General features: G+C 43.0%; 1 protein-coding gene across 1 annotated transcript in view; it reads left to right on the top strand.

The window, feature by feature from the left end:
* Window positions 1-14,559, top strand: part of SPATS2 (spermatogenesis associated, serine-rich 2) — an 87,090-nt gene that overhangs the window by 31,879 nt on the left and 40,652 nt on the right. Inside the window, exon 2 of the mRNA XM_011965177.1 lies at window positions 9,091-9,170. Within this exon, the coding sequence (XP_011820567.1) occupies window positions 9,091-9,170 (80 nt within the window). The remainder of the gene's footprint in view (window positions 1-9,090; window positions 9,171-14,559) is intronic.

The raw sequence follows: 14,559 nt of genomic DNA, 5'->3' as shown, positions 1-14,559 counted from the left end.
TGGAAGAAAAAGCCACTCTACTAAGTCCTGTTCTTGGACAATAACACCAGTAGGTGAATGCTGAGTTGAAAAAATTAGCAAATCTAGAGTCTTCTCTCGATCTATTCTATTTATTTGAGCTTTATGGACTTGATTCTCACAGTTAAACTCCAGGAAATGGAGTATTTCCTTTATCCACTCTCAGTCCTGCCATTGCCTGTGCTAGCAGAGTAGCCTTATGCAGATTATCTCCGATACCATCACAGGCCTTGATATAATCAACTAAATGTGCTTTCCCTCTGATAGGTCACAGAGCAGCCTGGCAATTGGGATTAGCATTGTTGAAAGCTAATAACTGCAGCACTATATCCTGCAATCACTTTTTTAAGAGACTCCTGTAACCGAGCTATAAAATCCACATATGGTTCTTTTGGTCCCTGTTTTATAGCACTAAAGGAAGGGTATTGTTCTCCACATGAAGTGGTTTTTTTCCCAAGCTCTAATGCACACTCCTCTAAGCTATTCTATGGCATCATCCTGCATGACTACTTGTGCATCTAAACCAGCCCAGCCGCCAACCCTCAAAAGTTAGTCTGCAGTTTTATTTGAGGTTGGGCCTGGGCATTGCGAGCAGCCTGAATGGAAGCTTCATCTGCCCACCAAGTTTTAAATGGTAGGAACTGAGCAGGAGTTAGACAAGCTCGAGTAAGAGCATCCCGGTCAGTAGGAATCATCTGACTGGAAACAGCAACATTCTTTAACAGTCCCATTACAAAAGGAGAACCTGGTCCATATTGATTTATAGCTTGTTTAAATTATTTGAGTAGTTTAAAAGGAAATGACTCAAATGTAGCTATATTTCCCTGTTGATCTTGGGGGTGTATTCTAACAGGGAATTTCCATTTCTAAATTACCCTCTCGTCTAGCTTGCTGAATTCCTGCCTGAATAGAACTAAGAGGGATCGCTTGAGGGGCTGCTCAAACAGTCACTGGGGCAACTACTTTTCGCCCAGTGTCCTCTGGAAAAGAAAGATCTGGAGGGTCTTTTTCTTCAAAATAATAATGAGGGGGTGCAGAAGGGTAAGGATGAACCTCTCCCTCCTTTGCCGCTTTAGCTTTAGCTGGCAAACAAACCTGCTCTGTAACCTCTTCTGTTACTTCATTATGCTCTCCTTCCTCCTCATCGTCAGTGTGAAAAAGTTCCAAGGTGGAATGAACCATACCCCACACTTGTCCCATTGTTACCCTGATGCTTCCGAGCTCCCCTTCTTACTCACCACGGGGTTTGCTTTAAGAGTACTCGGGTGTCCTCCAGCTAGTTCCACGTTCTTTAACCGTCACTCTGGCGACTCTTTGACCTGGATTCAAGCCCACACGATGGACACCACTTGCTGAGACCAGCTCGGTCGGGGAGACCCTAACCCAGTGGTGCTAGAGGAATTAAAGACACACACACAGAAATATAGAGGTGTGAAGTGGGAAATCAGGGGTCTCACAGCCTTCAGAGCTGAGAGCCCCGAACAGATTTACCCACATATTTATTAACAGCAAGCCAGTCATTAGCATTGTTTCTATAGATATTAGATTAACTAAAAGTATCCCTTATGGGAAACGAAGGGATGGGCTGAAATAAAGGGATGGGTTGGGCTAGTTATCTGTAGCAGGAGCATGTCCTTAAGGCACAGATCACTTATGCTCTTGTTTGTGGTTTAAGAACGCCTTTAAGTGGTTTTCCGCCCTGGGCAGGCCAGGTGTTCCTTGCCTTCATTCCCGTAAACCCACAACCTTCCAGCGTGGGCGTTATGGCCATCATGAACATGTCACAGTGCTGCAGAGATTTTATTTATGGCCAGTTTTTGGGGCCAGTTTATGGCCAGATTTTGGGGGACCTGTCCCCCCAAAAAAAGTCATATTTCCTCCAATAAGTGGTAAGTTTGCAGCTTTACCACCCAGGAAATTAAAGTTAGTGGTATCTTTAGTTTTTGTTTTTTGTGGTTTTGTCTTTTTAATTTTTTTTATTTTTTTTTATTTTTGAGACAGGGTCTTGCTCTGTTGCCCAGGCTGGAGTGCAGTGGCATACTCATAGCTCTCTGCAACCTCAGACTCCTGGGTTCAAGCAGTGCTCTTGCCTCAGCCTCCCAAGTATGCATGCCACCATGCCTAGCTACTTTTAAAATTTTGCATAGAAATGGGGTCCAGCTGTGTTGCCCAGGCAGGTCTCAAGCTCCTGGCCTCAGGTGATACTCCTATCTTGGCGTCCGAAAGTGCTGGGATTACAGGTGTGAGCCACCACACTCAGCCAACATCTTTAGTTGTGAAGTTCTCAATAGGCCTTAACTACTAATTCTTGTGACAATAACTTCCTTTTCTTTGCACTTATATTTGTACAATATAACCCCAGTCCCCATATTTGCCATTAGTGCACATGAAGAAACTGAACTCCACTTGTAATTTTATTGGTGACTTACATGTGGATTATTCTCAAACTTGGCTTGAGACAAAGCAATTCCAGGCAATTGGTCACTTTGCTTTATGGTCCAGTATTGGCTGTCTTCAGTCTGAAGGAGAACTTCAGGTTATTTAATTGTTCATGAGATACCATTTCTGTAAGAGTTGGCACTTACATAGGCTCTGCTCTTGAGTTTACTTTTTGCTTTTTAGGAGGAAGTTGATACCATTAGAGAAAATATGTCAAATAATAATCATACTTGTCGGGTTATCTAGACTTCTGGGCTTTACCTGTAGTTCACTGGATCTTACCTCTTCTGGTCTTTCTTTGGCCATGGTGAAATTGTTACGGGATCTTTGGGGTGTCACTTTTCTGGCCAGAAACCTCTGTGGCCAGTGATGCCTTTGCCTGAGTTCTTGTCCTGCATCCAGGAAAAATGACGTATGCAAAGAAGTGGAAGGTGAACAAGATGAAGAGGAGCTTTATTGAGTGTTACAACAGCTCAGCAGAGACCCACAGTGGGTACCTCCTCTCTGTAGGCAGGTCGTCTCCTACAGAGTGTTCAGCTCTCAGCAGAGAGGAGGCCCTGTAGAGGATGGTTCCTCTCTGTCAGCAGGTCGTCCCATTGTCTCTGCAGCTCTCAGCGGAGAATGTGGCTCTTCTCTGCAGCAGGTTGTCCCCATCCTCTCTCCATCCCTGCCCTGCTCTGGCTGAGCCAGGGACTTTTGTCGACCTCAGAGGGGAGAAAGTGTGTGCCAGTTGGTCCGTGGGTGGCCATGGGTGGGCCTGGAAAGGCACCACAAGTCCCTACCAGAGTATGCTGGACTAGCAGCCTGGCCCCCAGCCTTCAGAAGGCCCTCCCTGCCCTGAAGGTAGGGCCTAACCAGGGACCCGTTCCCTTCTGCCCAGGAACCTGCTTGTCTCCTGCTGCCATTCATAGCACCCTGGCTCAGCCAACTTGGCTGAGACTGGAGCAGGCGCAGACAGCAGAGAGAAGCCAGACAGCAGGAGCAGGCACTTCCTAGCCTGTGAGGGCAGGGAGGCCTTCCTATGGCCTCAAGAGTACAGGGATGCCTGAGTGTGCAGCTATGGTTTGGGCAGCTGCAGCTGGGAGATGGGGTCTCTTGCCTGCTTCATGGAGCGGGAGGTCTGAGTCTACAGCCAGTTTTGGCAGTGGTACCTGGGGAGTTCCTGCCCCAACTCAGAAGAGGTAGGGCTCCTGCTCCCCCACCCCCACCCCCGTCCCCTGCCCACTTTCAGTCTCCACTGAGTGTGTATCCCTGGTGGCCTAGTGGCGCCTCCTTGCTGAAGCCAGTGTGATGGCAGCAGCAGGCCATCTGGAGTGGCTGCTGCCATCAAAATGTGAATAATATTGTTACTCAACTTGCTTTATGTATGTGTAAGGCATATCAGTAGATTATAGCAAGAATCTGAGATCCTTAGAAGAAAGACTATATCTCAAGATACTGTTAAAATAATGGCAATTTGAGAACTAGTATATTTGATGAGTTACACAGCACTAGTGTAATAAAACCTGGACTCACTTTGATTCTACAGTAGGATTTACTGTGTGACTTTGGGCAAGGAGTAGTACCATGACTGATTTTCTCATCAATATAAGATTAAGAGAAGATATTCTGGGAGGGATTATAATTCCATTTTTCTCCTCGCTTGTCAGAGGGAATAATTTGCCATTATGTTAACAAAAGAAAGACACAAGCAATCCAAAACTCTTAAGTTTTTGGTTGTTGAATTCGGATACAAATTCAGTAGCCCCCATGAGAATCCTTAGACTTGGGTTCCACCACCTCAGGCTCAGCTATTTCTATGTCATTCTCAGTGCCTAAAAACAACTTTTGCCTAATTTTTGAAGCCAGCAAAAACAATAACAAAACCCATAGTATTTACAAATATGTCATTTGTACTGTAAATAACATACTTTTTCTAAAATATACCTACACTTGTCTCTGTAGTGAGCAGCCTAGAATTTGAGCACAGGGTTTTCTGTGATAGAAATAATCTGCTCATGAATAATTGTATCAAATTCACTTCAGTGCGTCTAAGAGCCTTACTGTGTGTTCATGTTAGCTCTGCCAAACCTCTTTAGATAGGACCCGAGGTGGTGAGCTTTTAATAATTTTCACTCCACAGTAGTGTTATTGTGAAGGTCTAACATATGTGTTTAGTATCATACAGTTTGATAAATCAACGCATTGTTGTTATATTGAGATGGTTATTCATTTTTTTACCAGTCTCTTGCACTAGACTGTAAAACTCTAAGAGGGCATGTGTCTTGTTCACTGTTGCATCCTAGTGTATCTCAATGCCTGCAGCAGTACATGGATATACAAAACACCTCTTAGAGACCTTGGTGACGTTTCTTTTGTATGTATACCAAGAAGCAGAATTGCTGGATCATATGGTAGTTCTATGTTTTATCTTTTAAGGAACCAACATGTGGTTTTTATTGGGGCTGTACCTTTTTGCATTTCCACTAGCAGTGCTCCTGAATTCCAATTTTTCCACATTCTTGCCACATGTGTTGTTTTCTGGTTTTTTTTTTAATAAATAAATATGTACCTTGGGTATAAATATAATCAGAACTTTAAACCAAATTCTAAAACATTTAGTACAGTATGATCTTCAGGTTAAATTATAAACTAACAGCAGAATGACACTGTGTTTTAAAGCTTGTCAAGACACCTGTTCAAGTTTGATTTAATACATGGAATAATCAGGCTCAGCTATTTCTGTGTCATTCTCAGTGCCTAGAAACAACTTTTGCCTAATTTTTGAAGCCAGCAAAAACAATAACAAAACCCGTAGTATTTACAAATATGTCATTTGTACTGTAAATAACATACTTTTTCTAAAATATACCTGAATGTGTGTTATTTGAAATAATTCCAACCAGCCTGACCAACATGGTGAAACCCTGACTACTAAAAATACAAAAATTAGCTGAGCATGGTAGTGCGTGCCTGTAATCCCAGCTACTCGGCAGGCTGAGGCAGGAGAATGGCTTGAACCTGGGAGGTGGAGGTTGTAGTGAGCCGAGATCACACCATTGTACTCCCAGCCTGGGCAACAGAGCGAGACTCAGTCTCCAAAAAAAAAAAAAAAAAGTAATTCCAAAAAAAAAATTCTGAAATGGTTCCTGATGTGAGTGAAATAAATAACAAAGCTCAAGCTCAAGGCTTCCTGTTTTTTTTTTGTTTGTTTGTTTGTTTGTTTTTTTGAGGTGGAGTCTTGCTCTGTCGCCCAGGTTGGGGTGCAGTGGCGCATTCTCGGCTCACTGCAACCTCTGCCTCCCGGGTTGAAGCAGTTCTCTTGCTTCAGCCTCCCTGGTAGCTGGAATTACAGGTGTGTGCCACCATGCCCGGCTAATTTTTGTATTTTTAGTAGAGATGGGGTTTCACCTTGTTCACTGGTCTCGAACTCCTGACCTCCAGTTATCTACCTGCCTCAGCCTCCCAAAGTGCTGGGATTACAGGTGTGAGCCACTGCACCCAGCCTAGACTTCCTCATATTCTTTATGAATCTTGCCTGAGAATTTTTTTTTTACCTGAACACCCAGGATGAGATTTTTTTTTTTTTTTTTTTTTTTTTTTTGAGACAGAGTCTCACTCAGTTGCCCAGGCTGGAGTGCAGTGGCATGATCTCGGCTCACTGCAAGCCCCGCCTCCCAGGTTCACACCATTCTCCTGCCTCAGCCTCCTGAGTAGTTGGGACTGCAGGCACCCGCCACCATGCCCGGCTAACTTTTTTGTATTTTCAGTAGAGATGGGGTTTCACCGTGTTAGCCAGGATGGTCTTGATCTCCTGACCTCATGATCTGCCCGTTTTGGCCTCCCATAGTGCTGGGATTACAGGCGTGAGCCACCGCGCCTGGCCAGATTAGAGAATATTTAACAGCACTTTTTCCTTAAAAATGTGTTTCTGATAGAATACGTGCTCTTGTATCACAGCTAAATATTAATAAAAAGATGAAATCCTGCCTTATTTCCTACCAATAGAATCAGGTAAATCTTAAGCTTTCTTTTCATGAAAAAATAAGAGTTTAAAAATCACTATTGCTGATAGGAATTAAAAATTACTTTCTATATAATACTAAGAGACATTTAGGCTCCAGTTGATTAAAGTAAGGTTTTGAATCTACTTGAGGTGTTGGTTTAAGTTTAAAAAGGCAATATCAGCTAGTGAGTAGACAAATTAAGATGTTAGATTATTGCTTTCTCTTTTTGGTGACCTCGTGTCATAGAATATAAATGCAAAATTGTCATTTGTGCCCTCCTGACCTGTATAGACCATCTCAGTGCCTCCCATGCCCTCTGGTTTAAGTAAGTAATGGCCAGTGCTGGCCATTGGGCAACACTGGCAGGAAATTCAGAGGAAGGGAGAGTGAGGTAGGAACATTTATTCCTCTAATCTTTGTCTGACAGGTAGCTGTGGGCTTGAGTGTGTCCTTTGGCCTTCTGTATACCAGATGAAACAAAAATAAAAGGGCCCTTTCTGTCTTTGGCTCCTGTAACTGCTCCCTCCTCACACTCAAGTCTCAATTAGCAATGCACATTGCTTAAAAGCCAGCAAAACGATAACAAGAGGTACAGCCCTATCTTGGGTGGTTTCCCTACTCTCTGCTAGCACATTTGAAAATAGTCCTGTTATTAAACTCTATTAAGATTGCCCAGTTTGAGTATGCCATTCGCTTCCTGTTTGGGATCCTGACTGAAATAGCCGCTTTATGTATTTTTAATCATTATCCTAACAGTATTCCAGATAAATCCTAATTATACTAATTTGTTTTGGCCAGTAATTGAGTGTTTGCAGAACTACCCTTTAGTTTTTGTTTGTTTGTTTCTTGAGGCAGGATCTCTCTCTGTCACCCAGGCTGGAGTACAGTGGTGCATTCATGACTCATTGCAGCCTCAACCTCCCAGGCTACAGCTGTCTTCCCACCTCAGCCTCCCAATTAGCTGGGACTATAGGAACGTGCCACCATGTCTGGCTGATTTTTCTCCTTTTTGTAGAGGCAGGGTTTCACCATATTACCCAGGCTGCTCTCAAACTTCTGGGCTCAAGCGATCCACTTGCCTTGGCCTCCCAAAATGTTGGGATTACAGGTGTGAACCACCATACCCAGCCTACCCTTTGTCTTCCTTGCAGTTTGTGTCATCTAGTATGTGTTAAAGGAAAACAAAACAAAACAAAACAAAAAACAGAGCTAGATGAGTATAAGAGGCTAGTAATAGAACCCAAAATGCTGTTTTATGTTCCCTCTTTTCCCTAAAAGAGATTGGTGGTTTGATTGACTAATAAGTGGATTATTGATGTCCTCTGTATTATCCCACTGCTCATTACTCTTTGAGGGAGGATACATTAAAACATTCGAGTTATGTCATTTAGCTGATCTATAGGAATTCTGAGAAGGTTCTAAATAGTGCTTTGGTTTTATAAGATCTTTGCTTTTGTAGACTGTGTCTCTTTTCAATTAATAAAGATAATTGGGAGTTAACCATATTTATAGTCATCCAGAAAACTGAAGCTTAAATACTGAGTTTGTATAAGTGTTACCTGATTTTTCATTTGAGTAACAGTCTAGAAATGGCCAGTATTAACAAAAGTTCAATCTAAATTAATTCAAGGTTTAAGATTAAGCCGTGAAAGAATCTTTAATTGAAACATATCTGTAATAACAGCAAAATAATTTGGAAAGTGTACTAGAGTATTACCGTGGTTTTTTTGTACCCCTTTTCTCAACATTTTTCCTTTTACTTGCCTTGTTGAAATTCTAATTCCTAAGCTACTTCCAAGTACAGTGCAGAGATCAGTAATATTGTTATCACCTGGGAGTAAAAATCTCTTGTCACAGGCCAGACTGCTGAATCACAACCTACATTTTAGCATAAGATTCCCTAGGTGGTAAGTATGCACATCAGAATTTGAAAAGCACTCTAACCATCTCCTGAGATTGTATCTTACTGGGTTAAAACAAAGCTGTTGAGTATTAAAGCTGAAGTAATTTATTGATCACATAGTCAGAGGTAAAGAAACTGATTAAATTTGCACATAGCCTTTTTCTTTGTAAGTACAGAGAAACCAGAATCTTTTTTTGTAATCAATCATATTGAACTGAGTTTTTCTATAACCTACAACTTGGATACCTTGCTTCATCAAGCTTTATATTAGGGACACACACATGAATGTATTCATGGGTTTATAGTCTACGAACATAACACGTATGGTTCCATCTAGAAGAGGAAATTACTTTGTGTTATTAATGCTACAGAAGCTTCCATCCCACTCACATTTTCAGATTCTTTAGGGTTAAATTTTACCATGGGGAGCTATTTACTTGCAACATTTTTAGAGGACCTTAAGGTGGGATAATTAACAATATCAAGGATTACAGGACAGTCTAATATAGTTGATGTATTTAGTGTTTACCTCAAACTGTGACAGTTTTTATTAAAATTAAAATTTTGTATTATAAGTTTAATTCAGAAGGCAGTTAAAGTTATCTATGTAACAGAATTTGCCAAATAGTAACTAAGCTGTTAATTGTTTTATGGGACAAAAGCAGCCAGTCTTGGCCCTTCTGTCTTAGGGATGGATTACATTTGAATCATGTTGAATATATTTTTCCTTTCTTATTCTTTCAGATTCATCAGGATTCATTTTTGATTTGCAGTCCAATACTGTACTGGCCCAGGGAGGGGCTTTTGAGAACATGAAAGAGAAGGTAAGACTAGTCACTATGGATAGTAAACTTGACTGTCATAGGAAAAGTTAGGTACTAATATGACTAGTGGCTACCACAAACTCATTATGAGAGTGAAATTTTTTTTTTTCTTTTTTTGAGAAGGAGTCTCGCTCTGTCACCCAGGCTGGAGGGCAGTGGTGTGATCTCGGCTCACTGCAAGCTCCCCCTCCTGGGTTCACGCCATTCTCCTGCCTCAGTCTCTGGAGTAGCTGGGACTACAGGCGCCCGCCACCACGCCCGGCTGATTTTTTTTTTTTTGTATTTTTAGTAGAGACGGAGTTTCACCGTGTTAGCCAGGATGGTCTCGATCTCCTGACCTTGTGTTCCGCCCACCTTGGCCTCCCAAAGTGCTGAGACTACAGGCATGAGCCACCATGCCTGGCCAGGAGTGAAATTTTAAGAATAAAACAATGCCACTATATATCAGAGAGTGATGGCCATAAATAGGTTCTGATTGCACAGAACCTATTAACAGAACCTATTAAATGCAAACATTTTCTTTGCCTATCTCCATGTATATTAACTCTAAATTCTCTTGAAGATATTCAGTATTAATTAGTTTATTAATATTTATATGCCTGAGTGTATCTCATTTGGCAACACTTCTTAAGAAACAATCTGAATAGGATCTTCCCAAGTACTTGAAGAGCATTCTTAAGTCCAGGAGGCTTCAGAGCCAAGACAAGAAATAGGTCTTTTGTGGGTTTTTTTGAGACAGAGTCCAACCCAGGTTAGTGTGCAGTGGCATGATCTCAGCTCACTGCAGTCTCCGCCTCCTGGGTTCAAGTGATTCTCGTGCCTCAGCCTCCTGAGTAGCTGGGATTACAGGGGTGCACCACTATGCCCAGCTAATTTTTGTATTTGTAGTGGAGACAAGGTTCTCCATGTTGGCCAGGGTGGTTGCGAACTCCTGGCCTCAACTAATCCACCCACCTCAGCCTCCTAGAGTGCTGGGATAGCCACCACACCCGGCCAGAAGTAGATCTTCTAAGGAGCATTCTTTTGGAAGAAAACCAAGTGGTTTTAGTAATGTAACCCTCAACGAGCTATACTGAGAAAAACATAAAACAAAAGCTTTATGTTCTTTCTGTCTTTTTTTTTTTTTTGAGACAGAGTCTTGCTTTGTCGCCCAGGCTGGAGTACAGTGACGCAATCTCAGCTCCCTTTAGCCTCTGCCTCCCGGGTTCAAGTGATTCTCATGTCCCAGCCTCCTGAGTAGCTGGAACTACAGGCATGTGCCACCATGCCTGGCTAATTTTTTTATTTTTAGTAGAGACGGGGTTTTGCCATGTTGGCCAGGCTGGTCTCAAACTCCTGACCTCAAGCAATCTGCCCGCCTTGGCCTCCCAAAGTGCTGGGATTATAGGCATGAGCAACCACACCCGGCCTCTCTGTCTTATTTTAAAAAAAAATTGTTGACTATGGAGTCCTGTACAGTGGTTGAGTACTATACATACTCGTATTTTTAAATTATCAGAACCTTACCTTTATTGTAGAGTCTGTAAGTTTGATGGGGTTTTTTTTGTTTTGTTTTGTTTTGTTTTTTATGAGACGGAGTTTCACTCTGTCACCCAGGCTGGAGTGCAGTGGCATGATCTCAGCTCACTGCAACCTCTGCCTCCCAGGTTCAAGTGATTCTCCTGCCTCAATGTAGCTGGGGCTACAGGCACGTGCCACCACGCCTGGCTAAGTTTTTATATTTTTAATAGAGGGGGCGTCTCACCATGTTAGCCAGGATGGTCTCAATCTCCTGACCTCGTGATCCACCCGCCTCGGCCTCCCAAAGTGCTGGGATTACAGGCCTGAGCCACCACTCCCGGCGGAGTCTGTTAAGTTTTGCCTACACTTCCATTTTTTAGGGATCATTACTATGATTGATACATATTAAGTTGCTCATCTCAAAAATGTATTAGCCTTCGTTGAATTACAGATTGTATACCTTCTCACTTGTATGGTTTTTTTTTGTTTTTGTTTTTATTTTTATTTTTTGAAACAGAGTCTCCCTCTGTCGCCCAGGCTGGAGTGCAATGGCGCAATCTCGGCTCACTGCAACCTCCGCCTCCCAGGTTCAAACGATTCTCCTGCCTCAGTGCCCTCGACCTGAAGACATTTTTAAATATAAAATACCTAGAAATAGCCGGGTGCAGTGGCTCACGCCTGTAGTCCCACCACTTTGGGAGGCCGAGGTGGGCAGATTACCTGAGGTCGGGAGTTTGAGACCAACCTGACCAACATGGAGAAGCCCCGTCTCAACTAAAAATACAAAAAAAGAAATTAGCTGAGCATGGTGGCGCATGCCTGGAATCCCAGCTATTTACGAGGCTGAGGCAGGAGAATTGCTTGAATCCAGGAGGTGGAGGTTGCCGTGAGCCGAGATCATGCCATTGCACTGCAGCCTGGGCAGCAAGAGTAAAACTCCGTCTCAAAAAAAAAAAACACCTAGAAATATGGGATGAAAGATAATATACATCATTTTGAATGTATAGCTGAATATAAGAAGTAAGGGAGATCCCTAGAGGGTACTAAAAACCAGAATAGTGAGCTTGAACTGTTAATAGGTAACTGTGGCATGTTTTGCCAGTCTCAGTAACACAAGGGTTTTACCACACAGTGCCATTAAGCCCAGTAATGCCAGCACTTTTGGGAGGCTAAGGTGGGAGGATCCCTTGATCTCAGGAGTTTGAAATCAGCCTAGGCAACATAGTGAGACCTCATCTTTACAAAAAATAAAAATAGCCGGATGTGGTGGCACATGCCTGTGGTCCCAGCTACTCAGGAGGCTGAGGCGGGAGGATTGCTTGAGCCTGGGAGGTCGAGGCTGTAGTGAGCCGAGATCACAACACTGCACTCCAGCCTGGGTGACAGCAAGACTGTCTCAAACAAAACCAAAAAACCCAAACAAAAAGATTGGAACTGAGGTCTTATGTAAGCTTGCCATTTTAAAAATATTTCACCTTCAGGGAAAGGGTAAACTAGAAGAAATCTGCCCACTGACTTTTTTTTTTAATGGAGGCAGAGGTTGGAGGCGGGGGTCTGTCGGGGTTGGAGTATAGTGGTGAGATCTTGGCTCACTGCAACCTCTGCCTCCCAGGTTCAAGCATCTCTGTCGCAGCCTCCCAGGTAGCCGGGATTAGAGACGTGCACCACCACGCCTGGCTAATTTTTGTATTTTTAGTAGAGACAGGGTTTCACCATGTTGGACAGGCTGATCTTGAACTCCTGACCTCACTCGAGTGATCTGCTTGCCTCAGCCTCCCAGAGTGCTGGAATTACAAGCATGAGCCACTGCGCCTGGCCCCACTGACTTTTGAACACAATGTTCTTACTATGTGGGTTTAGAGAGATACATTTAAAGGGTGAAAAGAATTGTAAATCTTAAATTTTATCCAATGGTTTTATCATTAGTAATATAATGGTAATATTATATTGTAGGGTTGTTATTATTTTGAGTATTATAAAATAAAGCAAATTATAAAATAATGTTTTTAGGAACTAGAACTTTTGGTTAAGAGAGAAGAGATACATGTTTAAAATAAGATGAGAAAAGATCTTTTAATAGTACATTTGAATTGAAGATGTCAATGTGAGCTCATTATTTTACAAAAAAAAATCTCCTAGATTGATCCACGAAAGTGTCTAAAAACAATGACTCCGCAATAGTGATAAGCACACCTAGCTCCTAGATACTGATTTGTCTTTTTTTTTTTTTTTTTTTTTTTTTGAGACGGAATCAGAGTCTCACTCTGTCACCTAAGCTGGAGTTCAGTGGCATGATCTCGACTCAGTGCAAGCTCCGCCTCCCGGGTTCACGCCACTCTCCTCCCTCAGCCTCCCGAGTAGCTGGGACTACAGGTGTCTGCCACCACACCTGGCTAATTTGTTTGTATTTTTAGGAGAGACGGGGTTTCACAGTGTTAGCCAGGATGGTCTCAATCTTCTGACCTTGTGATCCACCCACCTCGGCATCTGCCCACCTCTGCTGCCCAAAGTGTTGGGATTACAGGTGTGAGCCACCGCTCCTGGCCGCTCCTAGATACTGGTTTCTAACTACCATTCCTCATTAAAAGGAACCAGAGCTTCTTTGAGAAATAATTAATTTTGCATTCTGCAGTAAGACAAGAAATAAAAATTGTAAGAATTGGAAAGGCATGGCCGGGCACGGTGGCTCAAGGCTGTAACCCCAGCACTTTGGGAGGCCGAGACGGGTGGATCACAAGGTCAGGAGATCGAGACCATCCTGGCTAACATGGTGAAACCCCATCTCTACTAAAAAAAAAAATACAAAAATATAGCCAGGCGAGGTGACGGGCGTCTGTAGTCCCAGGTACTTGGGAGGCTGAGGCAGGAGAATGGCGTGAACCCGGGAGGCAAAGCTTGCAGTGAGCTGAGATCTGGCCACTGCACTCCAGCCTGGGCGACAGAGCAAGACTCCGTCTCAAAAAAAAAAAAGAATTGGAAAGGCAGAAAAAAACTGCTGTTATTTGGCTGGGGCAGTGACTCATGCCTGTGATCCCAGCACTTTGGGAGGCTGAGGCAGGAAAATCACTTGAGGCCAGGAGTTCAAGACCAGCCTGGGCAACATAAGGGGACCCCCATCTCTACAAAAAATATTTATAGCCAGGCCTGGTGGCACCTGCCTGTAGTCCCAGCTATTCAGGAGGCTGAGGTGGGAGCATCGCTTGAGCCCAGAAGTTAAGTATTGCAGTGAGCTATAAATGCACTACTGCACTGCAGCCTGAGTGACACAGTGAGACCCTGTCTCAAAAAACAAATGAAACCCCTTCTGTTATTTATAGGCAATACAGTTATCTACATAGAAAATCCAAGAAAGCAACAAATTAATAGGACTAATAAGAGTTCATCAAGGTTGCTGGATATAAAATGGATATATAAACATGAAAACAAAATATACAATTATTGTAAATTTTGTATGCGTGTGTATGTGTATGTGTATTTTTTTCTTTCTTTTTTTTTTTGAGACCGAGTTTTGCTCTTTCGCCCAGGTAGGAGTGCAGTGGCACAATCTTGGCTCATGGCAACCTCTGCCTTCTGGTTTCAAGCAGTTCTCCTGCCTCAGCCTCCAGAGTAGCTGGGATTACAGGTGCACGCCACTACACCCAGCTAACTTTTGTATTTTTAGTAGAGACGGGGTTTCACCATGTTTACCAGGCTGATCTCGAACTCCTGACCTCATGATCCACCCGCCTGGGTCTCCCAAAGTGGTGGGATTACAGGCATGAGCCACTGCGCCTGGCCCTTTTTTTTTAATTTTTATTTTTTATTTTTTATTTTTTTTTGAGATGGAATCTCGCTGTGTGGCCCAGGCTGGAGTGCAGTGGCCCGATCTCGGCTCACTGCAAGCTCCACC

The sequence above is a fragment of the Mandrillus leucophaeus genome, unplaced genomic scaffold (assembly GCF_000951045.1).
Source record: "Mandrillus leucophaeus isolate KB7577 unplaced genomic scaffold, Mleu.le_1.0 Scaffold118, whole genome shotgun sequence".
NCBI classification, from domain to species: domain Eukaryota; kingdom Metazoa; phylum Chordata; class Mammalia; order Primates; family Cercopithecidae; genus Mandrillus; species Mandrillus leucophaeus.
Note: the sequence above shows the minus strand (reverse complement) of the source record. Positions and strands in the feature narration are given on the sequence as shown.